At 36.5% G+C, this 19,523-nt stretch overlaps 1 protein-coding gene across 7 annotated transcripts in view; it reads right to left on the bottom strand.

Annotated features, from left to right (window-relative positions):
• Positions 1-19,523, bottom strand: part of ARMH4 (armadillo like helical domain containing 4) — a 179,310-nt gene that overhangs the window by 101,376 nt on the left and 58,411 nt on the right. For all 7 annotated transcript variants that reach the window (XM_037007073.2, XM_037007076.2, XM_073242340.1 and 4 more), the window contains 2 exons: positions 13,090-13,344; positions 9,634-9,825 (listed from right to left, as the gene is read on the bottom strand). In XM_037007073.2, the coding sequence (XP_036862968.2) occupies positions 9,634-9,825; positions 13,090-13,344 (447 nt within the window). The remainder of the gene's footprint in view (positions 1-9,633; positions 9,826-13,089; positions 13,345-19,523) is intronic.

The raw sequence follows: 19,523 nt of genomic DNA, 5'->3' as shown, positions 1-19,523 counted from the left end.
TTCAGGCTTAAAATAAGCATTAGATTAAAACAGGAATAAAAATAAGCAGGGCAAGTCAAGTAGGAAGCACATCATTAAACAAAATAATGGTCCTAAAACCATGCTCTCTATGGCTGATCATCATTTATGCAACACCTGGTATCTACAGCCTATTGTGCACCCAAAGATGAGACCCTGCATTTCAGGGGGTTTGGAGAATTCAGTTAAGAGTACAAACATGGTCAATGGCTGGGAAGACAGATTCATGTTGTGTGTATATACTACTAAAAATGAAAAATAGGATAGGTAAATATGTGAATTGATTTCCAATACTTGAAAAAAATCAGAATATTCCACATAAACATCAGGATTTTCAGCTTATTGGAATAACTCTGAGAGCTGGCATTACTGAGCTCACACTCTCCTGCTGGCAACAGCATGAACAGAACCAGAGGTCTGGTCAGAGGGAGTGTGTGCTCTGCAGCATCGCACTCACGGCTCCCTATCGTCTCAGCCACCTTCCTCTTGGCTTACTTACATTATCCACCTGGCCTGATCCAGTTTGCATGGACAGGATGTAAATGTTCCATTATAACAACTAATACATAGTAGAAATGATAAATGAGACATTATTTTTAATTGATAAATGATGTAAAATGTTCACATGTGTACATATTTACTTTGTGTCAGGCATATATTTACTACATGCAAGATCTCATTCTATTCTCACAGTAAGAGTCAGGAACATCAATACACCTGCTTTACACAGATGGAAAAACTGAAGTCTAAAGAAATTAAATAATTTGGTCAAGATCACCAAGTGTTTATTTATAATGGAACTAAGACTTAAACTCAGGGGTGCCCACTTGAGACCAGAACCAGACCAATTTTCACTAGTCTATACTGCTCATCAGTGCAGCCAGGTCTGAGAGGCTTCATAAAGGAGGACGAATTTGCACTGAACTGTGTCCATTTCTCCTTCCTGTTCTCTTTTAACATTAAGTTGACCATCCTCTGTTTATGGAGTAGCAGGGTGCTGAGTATTATTTGCTATAGCACGTGACAGAATGACCCTCTTTTCATACAGGTGTATTTCTCATATGATGAGAACAAGGTTATATTGCCAAGACATGAATCATGTCGTGCTTTTAAAGGGATAGGATTTCCTCTGAAGTTTGGGAGGTATGTGGTGTCAGTCATGATGGATGTCTGGCTATCAACTGTCTAGGGACTGGAGCTGTGTCCATCAACTTGGAAAGCCCAACAGACAATATGTATGTGAGTTTGGGCGTCCCCTACTCAGTGGTGGACCTTAGAGGAAACTCACATCGAGGTCTTGGCTCTTCTCTGTAGAGGGAAGGACAGGAAGGAAAAAATAAGTTACGCTCTATACAGGAGCTGAGAATTCAGAGGCCCTGGAAAGGTGCCTGAAAAACTGTTCTAATCTTTCCCAGTGCTTTGGGTATAGAATATATAAAAACTTCTCAGAGCACTGAGTGGGTCAGGGCCGGGGAGCCCCGGGAGCTTGTTAGCCAAGGTAAGATCAGGGCAAAACTTGTACCTTGTGAGTCTAACTCATCACGTTTCTTTCATTTTCTTGGTTTATTTGCTTTGTGTTCCTTTAGGTTTGAGCCAAGCGTTTTTTAAATTTCTACTAATTTCAGGTGAACAACTGAGAGGGTTTTCGTCTATACTTGAGCTAGAGTTTTAATAGGAAATAGCACTTCTTAGAAAGCATGTGAAGCAGATACCTTGAGAAAATCCAGAAGGAGCAGCATCAGGCCCTCTGCCCACCTGGAGAATCTCCTGCTCATAATGAAAGCTTGGAGATTCTTCTTATTGTTGTTAGAAATTTCCATAGGATATTTTGTCTGGCAATATCAAACAATGTAGAAAGGCAGAATAGCTGAAGAAGAAAAGGTACTGATAAATGTAGCAGAAAGAATGTAAATATTTCAGGGTAAATATAATGTTTCCAAATAAAATATTCCAAATATAATGTTTAAAAATGAACATTTAAAAAATCTTGTAATGCCTTTCAAATTGATGCATTTTATTTTTCTTGTAACCTTTTCTGGAGGTATGTATGCATTTAAATGATAAGAGGTAGTCTGATGCCAAAACAACTTCATGGTTATGAATACAGACTAATAAAGTGAAGTTGATAATATCCACACATTATTTTATGTTAAGGTTTGCAATTATCTGTACTTCAATGCAGTAAAATTCTGTTTACACCAGTAAAAGGATAATTATGTCTAGCCTCACAGAAAAATCATGCCTTAAAAAATGCTTTAATTTTCTGCAAACATTTTAAATGCCTCTGAAACCTACACAGCCCATTATGAGGTTGCAAGCTACATGTTTGTTTCAATAACTGCACAAAACCACCACAGCTGGAAAGCCCTGCTTGGCCCAGTCCTCATAGGAATTCCCAGCCCCAGAGTATGGGCCAAGATGAATCACTTGAACCAATCCTTTGGCCTGGGATTCTGCACATACCCCTCTAGAGAGACCTAGTGCAGTTTCTTATAAATAAACTGTTCCTTTATTAGTCTGTCATTAGCCTGAGACTGAGCCCTTGGTTGCCTCTTCTACACTGAGAAACAGTTTCTTCTGTTATTAAAAACTATCCTTAAGAAATAATGCACCTAACCAGTAAACTAAATTAGAAAAACATGCTTGATTAAATGTCTATAAAATAATGGATTGCTTAATGTGGTATGTGTGATATCTATTCATCATCCTTCAGAATGCTTTCCATATTTTCAGGTTTGCTGCCATTTATTTTTTTTATAAGTATCAATAGAATGATGAGTGTATATATGTACACAAATCTGTACACATGAACACCCCACACACATACACACAGATCTTGCGAGCATAAATATTAATTCATTATTTCTCTAAGCAGGGGCTAAGGTCTCGCTCCAAAGTCTGAGCTCTTTTTCTGTAATTGTTTGATAATAATTTCCCACTCTCTACTTGCATTTCTGTTATTTATTTATCTATCTTAACTCTTCTACTAAAATTTATGCAAGATCTACTCCCATTTCTTCTTTTTACTGTCTGAATCACCATAAATGTTAAATGTACACATAAATGAGCACAACTGAACATAGACAAAGCTAAATCCCTTTGTCATCATGAACCAGTATGTAAAATTTCATGAATGTCTAAGGGTGAATTCAATAAACAGTGTTGGCTTTCTGGTACTGGGCAACAACGGTGCAAAAAAATTAAAAAGGTGGGGAGAATCAACTCTAGAACAATTTTTATTTCATTGTGATTATACCAATAAATGATAGGAAAGCACACCAGAAAGCTTAAAGTGAATGTCAGTTACTTTTCTTCAACAGAAGACTTTGTAAGTGAAGCTTTATGGTAATATATCATAATATTGATTTCAAATATTTTTGAAATACCACTGGCTATGTGAGTGTAAGTAGCAAATATGACGACTATCCTGAGTGTTAAGTAATTTATTGTACTGCCCTATCAAGTCCATAGGTACCTAAGAACAGGCATCTACCATAAATGCCAGAAAAAGTATGATTTCAGAACAGGACAATGAAGTGACTTACCAGAAGAGGTAAATGATAACTGAAATCACCAGCAATTCTGGGTTTCATAATCTGTCATATACTTGAAAATGTAGTATTTCTATAATATACTTGAAAATGATGCAAAAATGAAAATAAGGGGATAAAATGCTCATCCTTCTCTAACATATTTGGCAATAGTATTAGATGCTTCATGTATTCACTTTAGTAGAGTCATAAAAGTATTTTTTTAATTAAATGCCCATCACTTTTTCCAGAACAGGCATCTGGCATTGATGGGGAGGAATCCAGAATTTAATTCCCTACTAAAATCAAACAAAGGACATATTCCATTGAATACTCTTTCCTTCATCTTCCCAACTTGTATGTCATTTAAGTGGCTCTGTCACTGAGGCAAAATTAAATCCAAAGCATTTCTAAGAACAAAGGCCAAAACTAGTGCCCATTCTTAACATTATTAGAGTGAACAGCCTTCACCTCATACTACCATTTATCACAAGTGGCAGTGGATAGTTCACATTTACCAGGCTTTACTTGACCATTAATAATACATTCCACATGGAAGCACCCAAAGGTAAATCATAAACTTGGCTTCTTAAGTATGGCCTTGAGATAACATTTTGAATACTCTCTCTCATTCATCCATATTTGCTGCCTTCCGAGTTGAAAAATTACATGAAAATTGATAAAATAATTAGAAAATACTCTGAAAAGCAGTGCCTACTAGGAAAACCAAAAATATATTGATTTTGTGAATAAGCATGCAGGTGAAGAGCAAATACTTCTCTCATAAAAATTACATGAGCTCTTAAGTATCCTCAATGGAGTCATTAAAGAAAAATACCACAGAGACTTCCATAATGCTACTTAAAGGATGCATTTCCCAATTCATTTGGACAGCAGGAGAAAGAAGCCAAGTATCTTGACTTCAGCACTAACTACAAGATCACCAACTATGATGCCAAAAATATCATTCAGTCATTTGTATGAAGGTATAATCTTCAAACATGACCTTTTCCTGAAATTCCTATGTTATCAGAAGAGTGAATCCTAGGACACAGACAGACAAAGAATTCCAGAGAAGAAAGGAAAGATAACACCACCATCTCTTCAGCTGAGGAAATTAAGAGGTGCTGCAAACATATATTGGAAATGCTCTCAGAGGACTGTGAAAAACATCCATGAAATTAAATATGCACGTATCTTTCCCCCTGACACACACACACACACACACACACACACACACACACACACACACACACACATTCAAAAGAGCAGGAAAATGTATGTCACTGAGATTATACAACAAATGACAGAATGAGAGCTTTCTGCCCCATGTGTGCTGCCTGACAGAAAAGATGTCAAAAATGCAATCTTTTAAAACTTCAGTATAAGGACAGCAAAATGGCCTTTGAAAAACAGGGAAGAGACTGTCAGAAAAGAAAAAAACTGAAGTTAAATAATACATATGGTCTTATTTTCTAAAAATTAAGATATTTTAAAAAGTTACATGTCTTTTCTGTTAGACACTAAGAATTGAAAGTCTCTTTATATGTTAAATAAGTAACATATTTCATATAACATACATGGAAAAAAAGATAATTAATTATTCAGCCAATCAACTACTATGAATTTGTTTCATAAAGTCTGCAATAAATGGGCCTTTTGAAACAGATGAAGAAATGGGTATTGTCTGAGATAATGGCACTGGATTATACAGCCATAACAGTCTATTATGCCTACAGAAAGATATGAGATAGGACCAGAAAGAGGAACATTCGCCTTCTCCAGCTCAGAAACACTAGTATCCCTTCTTCTCTTGAAGAAGAGCAATAAGAGCTCAGTCATCTTGGGATAATACAGCAAAATTCAGAGTGTTCCCAAGTCCGTTTGGTCAGCACCACGGAAAGCACCAAATGATTTCCCCAAGTCCCAGATACTGACTTCCAAGTATTAAGGGAGGACGTACTGGGAGTGTAAGGAAGGATGTTTACCAAAGCCTTAATCACAAGACCTGAAAACCTCTGTTTTTGTACTGTCTCCTACATATTCCTAGAAACCTAGTTCCTGGTACAAGTAGACTCACAACAGACTTTTTTTTCCGAATATTTAATTGTTAAAGCATTGGCCTACCACTCTACACACTTATTGTTACAATTTTACAGCACACATGCATTACCATCTTCTGTGGGAATATAGGAAAGGTTAAATAAGTTTGATTCATTTAGAATAGATATCCTCAGTTGGATTTCTGAAACACAGAAAGCAGAACTTCTTTAAGTAAGAAATATTACAAGTCCTATTCTATTTGATATTAGTATTAAAATTTTTTAAGACAGTTAACCCAAATGAAAAATTCCAAGTAAGTTCTCATAGGTAATCAGAAAATTTAAGTTACCACTTTGGAGCAGAGAAAGACACTAATATTCAGCAACAAATAAAAAGGATATAAACCTATACACAGTTCATGCCCAAAATTTAGTTTACATAATTATATATATGTGATTTGCCATTATCCTATTTTGAACATTAGAGCATTTTTGTCATGTTTATACATAAAAATTAGAGCATTTTTGTCATGTTTATATTTCAAAGATGCTGAATATAGCTCTAGTAGAGTTACACCTGTGATAAGCACAATGCATTTTTCATACTGAAAACAGTAATTCCCTTAAAAAAAAACAGAAAAATAAAGTATATCAGGCAAAGGGACAGATAAACCATTATCCCTTCAAAAATCAAACTGCATGTTTTCTGACAAGGTAAAAGACTCCCTGAAATGAAACAGGCACAAGATGATATACACAAATAAAGGCACGTTTCCTTTAGTGATTAAGAAATGCAGAACACACCAGAACTTCTCTCAGTCCACCAATGCACATCTCTCAACTGGGTGTTCCAGAGAAAGAGCATGTCCATCTTCAGAGCCAGCTGGCAAATTCCTCAGAAGCAGACCCCTGTCATGTGTTGACTTGTGTCCCCCTGAAAACATGTTCAAGTCCTAACCCACAGTACCTGTGAATGTGACTTTATTTGGAAATAGGGTATTGGCAGATGGAATCAATTAAGATGAAGTCATTGGGGTGAGTCCTGATTCCATGGCTGGTGTCCTTACAAGCCGAGGGCAATCTGGGCACAGAGGCACACAGAGGAAAGGCAGCCCCATGAAGGCAGAGGCAGAGATCTCAGTCACACTGCCACAAACCAAGGGATGCCTATGGCCATCAGAAACTGGAAGAGACCTGAGCGACCCTCTCCTAGAGGCTCTGGAGGAAACATGGCCCTACCTGCAACTGGATTTCAGACTTACAGTCTCCAAAACTGCAAGAAAACAAATTCCTGGTTTCTTAAGCCACTTGATTTGTGAACTTTGTTAAGGTAGAAAACTAACGTACGCCCTTATTCATTATGTTGTAGAGACATAAAGGAGGACACAAGAAGGCAGGGTGCCAAGTAAATACAATGTTTAGGCTCATTTGGGCCATTAGCTATTACTTAAAGATTAAGCACTCAGAAATTTCCAGAACAGTTCTTGCTCCTTGGGTGTCTGGTGTCCACTAAGGGCAGGTCTCTTGTATACTGAGAAAAAACATCTCCTTGTTTGGAGAAGTACTCCTGGACCGTAAAATAACATATAAAGAGTTTAATAGTATAATTAAATAAACAAAGGTCTTAAACTGGAGAATTCTATGTCATTTGTCAACACATCACAGAGATCAAAACTTGAAAGGTAGACAATCTGACATAGTGCAACCTGCTTTTGTGGGCATCATATTTTAAAATAAATTACCTTCCTCTGGTTATAATCTATGGTAGAATTAAAATGCTTCACCCAGTCAAAGCCTCAAGCTGGGCTTACATTCCTGGGCAAGGTGGAAAAACATGCATTGAAAAGGAGGCATTCATACATTCAGTAATCTTCTAGGTTTCTTGGTTTAAATATGTACAGTCACTTCAGCTTTCAGAGGATTAGATTCACCAGTGTAAAACTAATTGTGACATTATTAATGTATACTAATGAAACATAAGTTGTACTCCCTGGTATTTAGGAGAAAAAGTATGTTTATTCAATACCCTGTCTTAGTTCAACAAAGAAGCAGAAAGAATATTTTTAAACTGAAAATGTCTTTCATAAATCCTAATGAGGATCATAATTTGGATCAAAAACTGACAAAATATCTTCTCAAAATGAAGCTAGAATTGAATTGTGTAGAAGAAAAGAACTAAAACTCCAGAACATCTTAGGCAAGTTAGGAAAATTCTCACATATTTCAATACAACTGCTATCATGTACTAAGTTTATAGAATGATTCACAAGTATGGATTACTCACAAATATCTTTTTTTTTTCTGATTTAATGAGCCCTGCTTGGTAAAGCTCTCATCTCTAACTCAGGTTAATTTGGGGAAACCTGCTTTTTCCAGATGGTATCAAGGAGAGCAGGTAGCTAATATGAGAATAAACTCAAAGTCATATGGTTTATATCTTAATGTTGAGCGCAAGAGCTGTTAGCCTCTGAGTTCACTTTTATCTACTTCTTAAACCAGCATTCTACTATGGAATTCTTCACACTACTCTTAAAATGTTATGTTTCTCTGTCAGAAAGCTACCAGTGTTACCCTGAACGTCTGCAATGGAGTTTGCTGCAAACCTGGCTGAGCCACCTTTCCAGCTGTAGAGTAGAAGAAATACACAGTAACAGCACATCCTATGTATTTGCTGAATCAAATGCTTGACTAAATAAGTGGCCAAAAGCTGATCTGTCTTACAGATTAGTTTAGGAAACCCTGCATTACAAATCCCTGGACATTTTGCAAATACAGCCAGAATAAATTAAATGACTTTTCATCTTAGTTCTAGTCTTCTTGTTTGTGGATGTGCAGCTATGCTCCAAGCATCTTTTTTGTGCTCAAAACCAATATCTTGGAAACTAATTTGATATGAATATTTCAGTCTTAACAGGTGAGGGGATTGCCCATCTCCAAATAATGTAGCATCCTAACCCATGTTAATAAGAGAGAATAACCCAGCATTGTCAAGCAAATTGTATTATGACAATACAATTCTTGTGAAAACTTCCATCCAAGAAAATCTGGTGGGTAAACTCAAGTTTTCCATTTAAACCAGTATTCTTAATCCAGCCTGCACAATGAAAACATCTAAAGCATTCTTTAAACATGTTGACGCCAAACAGAAATAGACTCATAAATACAGAGAACAAACTGGTTTTTGCCAAAGGGGAGTGGAGTGGTGAAGGATGGTCAAAATAGGTAATGAGGATAAAGAGGTACAAACTTCCAATTACAAAATAAATAAGTCAAAAGGACAAAAAGTACAACATAGCGAATAGTCAATAATATTGTAATAACTTTGTGTGGTGACAGATATTAACTACACCTATCACAGCAAGCATTTCATAATGTACATAATTGTCAAATCACTAATTGTATGCCTGAAACTACTATTTTATATCAACTATACTTCAATTAAAAAATGTTAGTGGAATCAGATCCCATCCCATACCAACTGAGTCAGAATCACTGGACGAAGTACTCAGGCATTAGGATTTTTTTTAAAGCTCCCCAAGGCAATTCTAACGTTCAGCTGTAATTGAAAACTACTGATCTAGACCAGGGTTTGACCAGCTTTTCCGGTAAAGAGTCGTATCATAAATATTTCACACTTTGTGGGCAGTTAGTCCATTTCTGTCACAACTCCTCAACTCTGCTGTGCTGACACAAAAGTTGCCACAGACAATATGCAAACAAACAAATGTGGCTGTGTTCCAATACAGCTCTAATCAGAAACATTGAAACTTGAATTTATATGCCTTTTCCATGTCACCAATATTATTCTTCTTTTGATTTTTTTCAACACTTAAAAATGTACAAATCAAAAAAAAAATGTACAAATCATTCTTGGCTTGTAGGCCATACAAAAACAGATGGCAGGCCAGATTCAGCCAGTCCATAGTTTACTGACCCCTGATCTACATGGCAAATTAAATACATTTCTCCTTAACCTTTCTGAAAAACATTTGCTCAGCGACTCCTTCAACAGTTCTAGAAATGATTCCCTTAGGCATGGATACCTTCAGATTCAAGTTGGTCCAGGCTATAGCTGATGGATGAAACAACAAGTCTCCTCTCAGAGGATGCCTCAGAATCAGGAATATCTGGGGAAATGCCGAGTGTCTCCTCCACTATTCCAGGGGGTGTCACTGGAGAGCCCAAAACTGGTGTGAACAGCTCCTCCTTTGGCCCTGTGACTGTGTCTGTTAGGTCTGCCAAAAACAAGAGACAGGACTTGGCTCAAAGATGATCGTTATGAGAAATGCATATGTGTGCTTTTACTTTTTAAGCAAGAAATGATAAATGACTATTCAGGTGCTCTGCCCATATTTTATTTGGGTTTTTTGGTTTTTTGGTGTTGAGTTGTATGCATTCTTTATATTTTTTGGATATTAAGCCCTTATCAGTAATATAATTTGCAAATACATTCTCCCATACAGTAGGTCTATCTTTTTGTTTTGTTAATGGTTTCCTATGCTGTGCAGAAGCTTTTTAGTTTGAAGTCATCCCACATTTTTACTTTTGCTTTTGTTTCCCTTGCCTAAGAAGGCATATCCATAAAAAAATTATTATGTGGCTGTTTATGACAAGCCCAATTAAAAACTGGGCAGATGACCTGAATAGACATTTTTCCAAAGAAGATATACAGATGGCCAACAGGCACATTAAAATATGCTCCACATCACCAATCATCAGGAAAATGTAAATCAAAACCACAATGAGGTATCACCTCTCATCAGTCATAACAGCTACTATCTAAAAGACAAGAAATACCAAGTGTTGTTGAAGATGTGGAGAAAAGGGAACCTTCCTATAGTGTTGGTGGGAATGTCAGTTGGGGATGTGTGTGGAAATTCTGAAGTCACTGTGGAAAACAATATAAAAGTTCCTCAAAAAATTAAAAATAGAAATACCATATGACCCAGCAATTCCACTTCTGGGAATTTACCCAAAGAATACAAAATCAATAATTCAAAAAGATATATGCACCCCTACATTCACTGCAGCATTTTTTACAATAGCCAAAATATGGAAGCTACCAGTGTCCATCGATAGACGAATGGATAAAGAAGATGTCGCACATATATACAATGGAATATTACTCAGCCATAAAAAAGAAGGATCTTGCCATTTGTGACAAGGTGGATGGACCTACAGGGTATCATGCTAAGCAAAATAAGTCACATAGAGGAAGACAATACTATATGAATTCACTTATATGTGAAATCTAAAAACAAAATTTTAAAAAACAAAAAAATAGACACATAAATACTAACAACAGACTATTGGTTATCATAGGGAGTGGGGCGAGCGGATAGGTGAAATAGGTGAAGAGAATAAAGAGGTAAAAACTTCAAATGATAAAATAAAATAGTCATAGGAGTGGAAGTTCAACACAGAGAATATAACCAAAAATACTGAAATATTAGTATAGTAACAGAGGTTACTACACTTACTGTGGCAAGCATTTAGAAATGCATATAATTATCAAGTCACTCACTGTATTGTACATCCAAAATCAATATAATATTGTACAACTGTATTCCAATAAAAATTGATTAATGAAACCATATCTTTTTTTATTATGCACAAGTTTGGTTATTTTTGAAGTATCGTTGATATACAATGTTATACTTGTTTCAATAAACAACACAGTGAAACCAGTATCTTACACAGAGTAAGTCTGGCACTTAGACCAGCTCCCTCTTCCCATACTGCATCAATCCAACCACCCCACGGCCAACATTTTATTTTTGTGACAATATATTTTCTCAAACTAGAACTTTGTGTTTAAATTTCAATCTCCCATTTATTCTACTGACAATACTATGGATTTTGAAGGACTTCATACAATTTATTACCAAAGGTAGAAAACTGAATAAAATTTATTAAAACATATATCAAAGACTGCTTTTAAAAATCAAGCCAGAGTAAGAGTCTAGATCTGTGCCTGAAATAGGCTCAATTTCAAAGCACCTAAATTTAGCCCCAGGTATTTCAAAATCTAAAAACTCTAGATTAGTAGAATTTTGTAGGCCTGATTGATCATCAGAATCACTTGAAGTTATTTTTTAAATGTCAATTTTCATGCTTCCCAGACACCCCAACTTACTGAATCAGACCTCCTTGGTAGTGAAACCTGAGAAACTATTTTTTAAAACTCCCAGGATATGGATCCACAGACTCTCACATACATTGCTGTTGGCAGCTTAAATTGGTGCAACCACTTTAGAAAACAATTCAGCATTGCCTGCTAAAGCCAAACATTCATATACACTATGGCCCAGCAATTCAGTTCCTAGGTATATACCTAAAAGAAACTCTTACACACACCCAATGGGAAATATGTACAATACTCATGGCAGCAATGTTCACAATAGACAACCTTGGGAATGACCCAAATACAAGTCACTAGGAGAGACTGCATGAAGACTGGATGAATAAACTGTGATATATTTTCAAAATGGAGTATTATAAGCAGTCAAAACAAAAGAACCACAATCAGTGAATCTTAGCTGTAGAATATTAATTAAAACAACTAAGTCCCAAAAAGGCTATCTACAGGCAAAATTTCTTTTATAAAGTTAAAAGCAACTAAAATTTTTAAAGGTATAATTTTAGGATTAAATATAGATGCAATAAACTAAAAGGAAGTCAAGGAAATAATGAGCACAAGATTCAAGATGACAGTTAACAGAGGAGGAAGAGGTTGAGAAGGGAAGGGTCATAGGATTACATGCAGGTTATTGACAAGGCCCCAGAGTTCTTTCTGAGGCAGGGCAGGGTTAGAAGGTATTAATTACTTTGTTAAAAATAACTCAGTTAATTTAAAAAAGTAGGCTTTACTTACACCAATGATGCAATAGAGAGATGAAATTCAAAGACAATAAATAATAATAATAATCTTTGTAATTCCCAAGTGATTCTGATGATCACCCAAATTTGGAAACTTTATTGTCCTTCAGATATCAGAGCACTTGAGGGCCTCCTGTATAGAAAGCACTTTATATACATTATTTCAAATCCTTAAAATTACCTATAAGACAGAGAGGCATTAATTATTTAGAGATGAACAAGCCAAGGCTTAAAAATGCTCAGAAACTTGACTTGACTGAGCCTAGAGCCTTAGTGATGGCCAAAGGCAGGATTCAGACCCAGGTCCTTGCTGTTTGCACCTCACCTCCTGGCTCCTAGCAGCCAGAGAAGTCAAACTAGGAGAGAGTTCTCAGGAGGTATGCCTTCAGGGGCCCAGTTGTGAGCCACCTGAAGATTTCACTTGAGAACTCAGCCCTTGTCCCTTTAGGCTGCACCATCTCTCTCCAAACAAGAGAGTTCACCTACCTATCCTTTTTACTCTCCAAGTAAGGTGTGTGTGTACCCTAGTGACAGAGCCAGCTGCCTCACACATTCTATTCCTCATCAACTCAGAAAAGATCCACCCCCAAAACACCGATCCAATTCCTCCACTTACAGACCTTGCACAGCAGGGGTCACTGAGGAAGACCGAGGTACAGCTGTAATGGAAACGGTAGTGTCCAGAGGCTCCCATCTTCTCGACAGCTGAGTAACACCAGGAACATCAGATGTGGCAGAATGAGGCTCTTGCCCTTCCTCAGTCTTGCCATTTTCTCTGGTAACTTCGAGAGTAGAAACCCGCTGCTCTTGTGTCACCAGTGATAAAGTGGTTTCTGCTTCATCAACAGCCGTTGTCAGCTCTTGAGTGATGATGTCTTAAAAGGCGGGAAGCAATATTTTGAAACAGACCAAATGCCTATACCTTAAAAAGTCACTATATAATTAATAAATTGAAAAAAAAAGGCAGATAGCTATTTCAGAGAATGGGCAAAGGGATTGCTCAGAAACAAAGTGCCAGTAAATACATGTTTTCAGTGTTGCTGCTTTCTGGGGCAGTGAGGCAAACTAAGACAGATGTAAAGAAGTCAACATAAAAACACAAAATTCAAAACAAAATAGGTGATAAACCCACAGCCAGCATTATACTGAACAGCGAGAAGCTGAAAGCATTTCCACTGAGATCGGGAACCAGACAGGGATGCCCACTCTCCCCACTGTTATTTAACATAGTACTGGAGGTCCTAGCCACGGCAATCAGACAAAACAAAGAAATACAAGGAATCCAGATTGGTAAAGAAGAAGTTAAACTGTCACTATTTGCAGATGATATGATACTGTACATAAAAAACCCTAAAGACTCCACTCCAAAACTACTAGAACTGATATCGGAATACAGCAAAGTTGCAGGATACAAAATCAACACACAGAAATCTGTAGCTTTCCTATACACTAACAACGAATCAATAGAAAGAGAAATCAGGAAAACAATTCCATTCACCATTGCATCAAAAAGAATAAAATACCTAGGAATAAACCTAACCAAGGAAGTGAAAGACTTATACTCTGAAAACTACAAGTCACTCTTAAGAGAAATTAAAGGGGACACTAATAAATGGAAACTCATCCCATGCTCATGGCTAGGAAGAATTAATATCGTCAAAATGGCCATCCTGCCGAAAGCAATATACAAATTTGATGCAATCCCTCTCAAATTACCAGCAACATTCTTCAATGAATTGGAACAAATAATTCAAAAATTCATATGGAAACACCAAAGACCCCGAATAGCCAAAGCAATCCTGAAAAAGAAGAATAAAGTAGGGGGGATCTCACTCCCCAACTTCAAGCTCTACTACAAAGCCATAGTAATCAAGACAATTTGGTACTGGCACAAGAACAGAGCCACAGACCAGTGGAACAGATTAGAGACCCCAGAAATTAACCCAAACATATATGGTCAATTAATATTTGATAAAGGAGCCATGGACATACAATGGCAAAATGACAGTCTCTTCAACAGATGGTGCTGGCAAAACTGGACAGCTACATGTAGGAGAATGAAACTGGACCATTGTCTAACCCCATATACAAAGGTAAACTCAAAATGGATCAAAGACCTGAATGTAAGTCACGAAACCATTAAACTCTTGGAAAAAAACATAGGCAAAAACCTCTTAGACATAAACATGAGTGACCTCTTCTTGAACATATCTCCCCGGGCAAGGAAAACAACAGCAAAAATGAGCAAGTGGGACTACATTAAGCTGAAAAGCTTCTGTACAGCGAAAGACACCATCAATAGAACAAAAAGGAACCCTACAGTATGGGAGAATATATTTGAAAATGACAGATCTGATAAAGGCTTGACGTCCAGAATATATAAAGAGCTCACACGCCTCAACAAACAAAAAACAAATAACCCAATTAAAAAATGGGCAGAGGAACTGAACAGACAGTTCTCCAAAAAAGAAATACAGATGGCCAAGAGACACATGAAAAGATGCTCCACATCGCTAATTATCAGAGAAATGCAAATTAAAACTACAATGAGGTATCACCTCACACCAGTAAGGATAGCTGCCATCCAAAAGACAAACAACAACAAATGTTGGCGAGGCTGTGGAGAAAGGGGAACCCTCCTACACTGCTGGTGGGAATGTAAATTAGTTCAACCATTGTGGAAAGCAGTATGGAGGTGCATCAAAATGCTCAAAACAGACCTACCATTTGACCCAGGAATTCCACTCCTAGGAATTTACCCTAAGAACGCAGCAATCAAGTTTGAGAAAGACAGATGCACTCCTATGTTTATCGCAGCACTATTTACAATAGCCAAGAATTGGAAGCAACCTAAATGTCCATCTGTAGATGAATGGATAAAGAAGATGTGGTACATATACACAATGGAATACTAAGCCATAAGAAGTGGAAAAATCCAACCATTTGCAGCAACATGGATGGAGCTGGAGAGTATTATGCTCAGTGAAATAAGCCAAGCGGAGAAAGAGAAATACCAAATGATTTCACTCATCTGAGGAGTATAGGAACAAAGGAAAAACTGAAGGAACAAAACAGCAGCAGAATTACAGAACCCAAAAATGGACTAACAGGTACCAAAGGGAAAGGAACTGGGGAGGATGGGTGGGCAGGGAGGGATAAGGGGGGGGAAGAAGAAGGGGGGTATTAAGATTAGCATGCATGGCGGGGAGGGAGAAAGGGGAGGGTGGGCTGCACAACACAGAGAGGACAAGTAGTGACTCTACAACATTTTGCTAAGCTGATGGACAGTAACCGTAATGTGGTTGTTAGGGGGGACCTGATATAGGGGAGAGCATAGTAAACATAGTATTCTTCAGGTAAGTGTAGATTAAAAATTTAAAAAAAAAAAAAAGAAAGAAAGAAAGAAAAGGGGGATTACTCCTTAACAGGATAAAACTATTGGTAAATCAAAGATCAACGCATGCTTTAAATATCCTTAATGTTGATCACTTAAAGGGTGTCAGATGATCAGCTATGGAGGTACTCTTTTCTGATAATATTCCTTTCTCTTAATTAAAAAAAAAAAAAAAAGCAGTTACTGTGTGCTGACCTCCAATGAGTTCTGCACAGTGGTATAGAGGGCATGTCAAAGTGTGGGCAAAGGGTCTGTTTGTTTCTACGCAGAAGATCAAGGCTAGCTTGGATGAGGCAAACTAAGACAGATGTAAAGAAGTCAACATAAAAACACAAAATTCAAAACAAAATAGGAAGATCAACAGCTGAGCTCCCTTTTATGATCAACATGTCAGTTTGTTAACAAACAAAATCTACAGAACTTTCGTGCCTCATATCGAATTTACCGAGTATCATAATTCCTCCAGGTGGTAAAGATACCTCGAGACAAGTGCTGGGCATAGAAGCCACAGGGCATAAATCTGCAAAGAAGTAAAAAGCTAACCTTTGCAAACAATATGGCTTCTCTCTCACTTACCAACTTTACATTTCCCTGTATGGCCCCGGAAGATGACTGGTTAGCCAGAGACGGGTAAGATTCCTCAAGGGAGGAACAACCTAAGACAGGCACAGTCGCAGGGGGGCCATCAGGTGAGAATTTGGGGATCAACAGAGGTGAGGCTCAGAACCTCACCCCCCCTGCTTTGAGAGAAATCTTCTGCATCCGTGGATGTCTTGCTGCCCTTGTCTAGCCTGGATTAATACTTAGTCCATAGGCACACACCTGATCATCTGATCATCTACATTTGCCTTCTTACAGCACTAAACTATGTTTTCTACCTTTATCTTGCATCTACCTACCACTTCAGCATTTTATTAAAAATAAAAATAATAATAATAATAGGAGAAATGTGGGATCAACATATAAATCAAGTACAAAAATCAAATGAATATTCATATTTGACCTGATGGTTTATAGGTCATATTGCATGATCAAAACCGAAAGTTTCTGTGATGACTGCTCTTGTACTGTTCACCATGTAAGAATTTATTCACTCTGTAAGAATTCGTTCACCATGTAAGAACTTGTTCGTTATGCTTCAGAAGATTGGAGACTGACGAGAATTAGGCTTGAGATGGATTAATGATTGTACATTGAGCATTGACCCCCCTATACTGAATTTTATTGTTGTTAACAACCATTTGATCAATAAATATGAGAGATGCCCTCTCAAAAAAAAAAAAAAAAAAAAAATATAAAAAAAAAAAAAAAAAAAAAAGTTTATTTCCTTAAAAATAATAATAATAATAAAGGGAGAAATGTGGGATCAACATATAAATCAAGTACAAAAATCAAACGAATATTCATATTTGACCTGATTGTTTATAGGTCATAATGCGTGATCAAAACCGAAAGTTTCTGTGATGAATGCCCTTGTACTGTTCACCATGTAAGAATTTATTCACTATGTAAGAATTCGTTCACCATGTAAGAACTTGTTCATTATGCTTCAGAAGATTGGAGACTGACGAGAATTAGACTTGAGATGGATTAATGATTGTACATTGAGCATTGACCCCCCTATACTGAATTTTATTGTTGTTAACAACCATTTGATCAATAAATATGAGAGATGCCCTCTCAAAAAAAAAAAAAAAAAAAAACAAAATAGGAAGATCAACAGCTGAGCTCCCTTTTATGATCAACATGTCAGTTTGTTAACAAACAAAATCTACAGAACTAATTTATACTCAAAAGTTCCCAGAAGCATTTGTATATACTAATATGCATTTCTGAAGGGGAAAGGGATTATCTTTTGAATTAAAGAAACAATAATTACAATTACTAATGTTACTGAGTTTCTATTATATCCTGCTAAGTGCATGGTGGGTATTGTCTTTTATCCTAAGGGGAGGAAGGTACTAATATAATTCCATGGAAGTCATATATCATAGTGGTCAAGAATGCAGAGCCCATGTGCCTGGGTCTGAATTCTGAGGAAGACCCCTACTAGCTGTGTGACCCAGAACAAATAACTTAACATCACTGGGCCTTCATTTTCCTCATCTGTAAAATGGAAATAATAATATCTATCTTGTAGAGGTTGTTATAAAGATTAAATTAGGTAACACATGTAAAACACTTCTCATATACCCAGTACTTGGTAAGTATTCAATAAATATCAGCTATTATTACCTCATTTTACAAACAAGGTTCTTTATAAATGTATTTTGTATTATTAGCTCATTTTACTAACAAGGTTCTTAGGTTGAAAGAAACTAAGGAATCTGCCTAAGGTTACATAATTAGTGTTTTTTAACTGTGCTGACTACATCCATCAATGGATGAATAGATGAAGATGTGGTATATATATATAAATGGAATATTATCTAACCATGAGAAAGAAGGAAATCCTGCCTGTTGCCCAACAAACAACTTGGAGTGGCCTCTGTAGATGTGTATTTGCGTTTAATCATAAAAGAGAATGAAATAGACCTGTGGGGTATGATGTATCTATCACAGGTCCACTTTTTTGACAGGATTATAAGCTTCTCAAACACATTATTAGAGCCTATTTATAAGGGTTAATATTGTCTCTTTCTTAGGGAGAGGCTAAGCTAGGAATTTTAAATACTGAGCCACTACTAAAACTTAACTTCTAGAAGACCCTATTATCTCTCTTTTTTAAAATACTACTTCTAGATACATAGTATATTAGCAATCCCAGTAAAACATACAATGAAAAATAACATTCTAAGGAGAGCTGAAAATGTTTCTCAAAATTTTTGTTAATGAAATTATGGTAGTTCCTATTACTTAAGTATATTTTTCCTTGGAAACAATATATTTGCTTTAAAATAGCATTTGTACATTTTTCAGCATAAGCAGTTCCTTTTCTTGATTCCCATTCAGTTTGGACTATTTTTTCTTTTAAATTGAAGAGATTTTTACATTTGATGGATATAGGACAATGTGAGTTAGAGTAAGGTTCTTTCATTTGCTCATATTTGCTCTTTGTATCATTTATTTAAGTTTTTTCTTTCTTTTCTCTTTCTCTAATAAGACTATTAATCTCGTGAGAGCAAGATTCACTGCCCTTTTTGTACTTCCAACACCCAGGACAACACTCTGTTTGCCAGAAAAAGATAACGAATACAGTTTTATCATTTTAAGTAGTGCATGTTCTCCATGTTGCCTTCATTTTTGAAAGCATAATGAACATTTTGAGAAAAAATATATAAAAATAAATGTACAGTCTATGATCATAGTTTCATGAAATAGCAAGAAATATCAAAATGGCACAGTACTTTGAATCAGTGACCACTATTAGGGAAAGAAGAATGAGAACTGGAAGCCATAATGGGAATTTTAAAAACAACATTCAAGATTTCTCCACATCTCTCATTCTTTCTACTTCCTGTAGAGAAAAAAAGATAACATAATCATTATTATAGATTATTTTTAAAACCAGATAGTCAACTGGGCCATCTGAAGAACAAGCTGAATCAGAGAACTGACTATAATCTCAGGATACTCAACTACTCAAAATACCCAAAAACACCAAGAAATCATTGCATATTCTAAAGAACATAATGTCCTGAAGTGGTCCCTGGGCCTTTA

Source organism: Manis javanica, chromosome 8, assembly GCF_040802235.1.
Source record: "Manis javanica isolate MJ-LG chromosome 8, MJ_LKY, whole genome shotgun sequence".
Lineage (NCBI taxonomy): Eukaryota > Metazoa > Chordata > Mammalia > Pholidota > Manidae > Manis > Manis javanica.
This window is presented reverse-complemented; position numbering and strand designations above follow the sequence as displayed.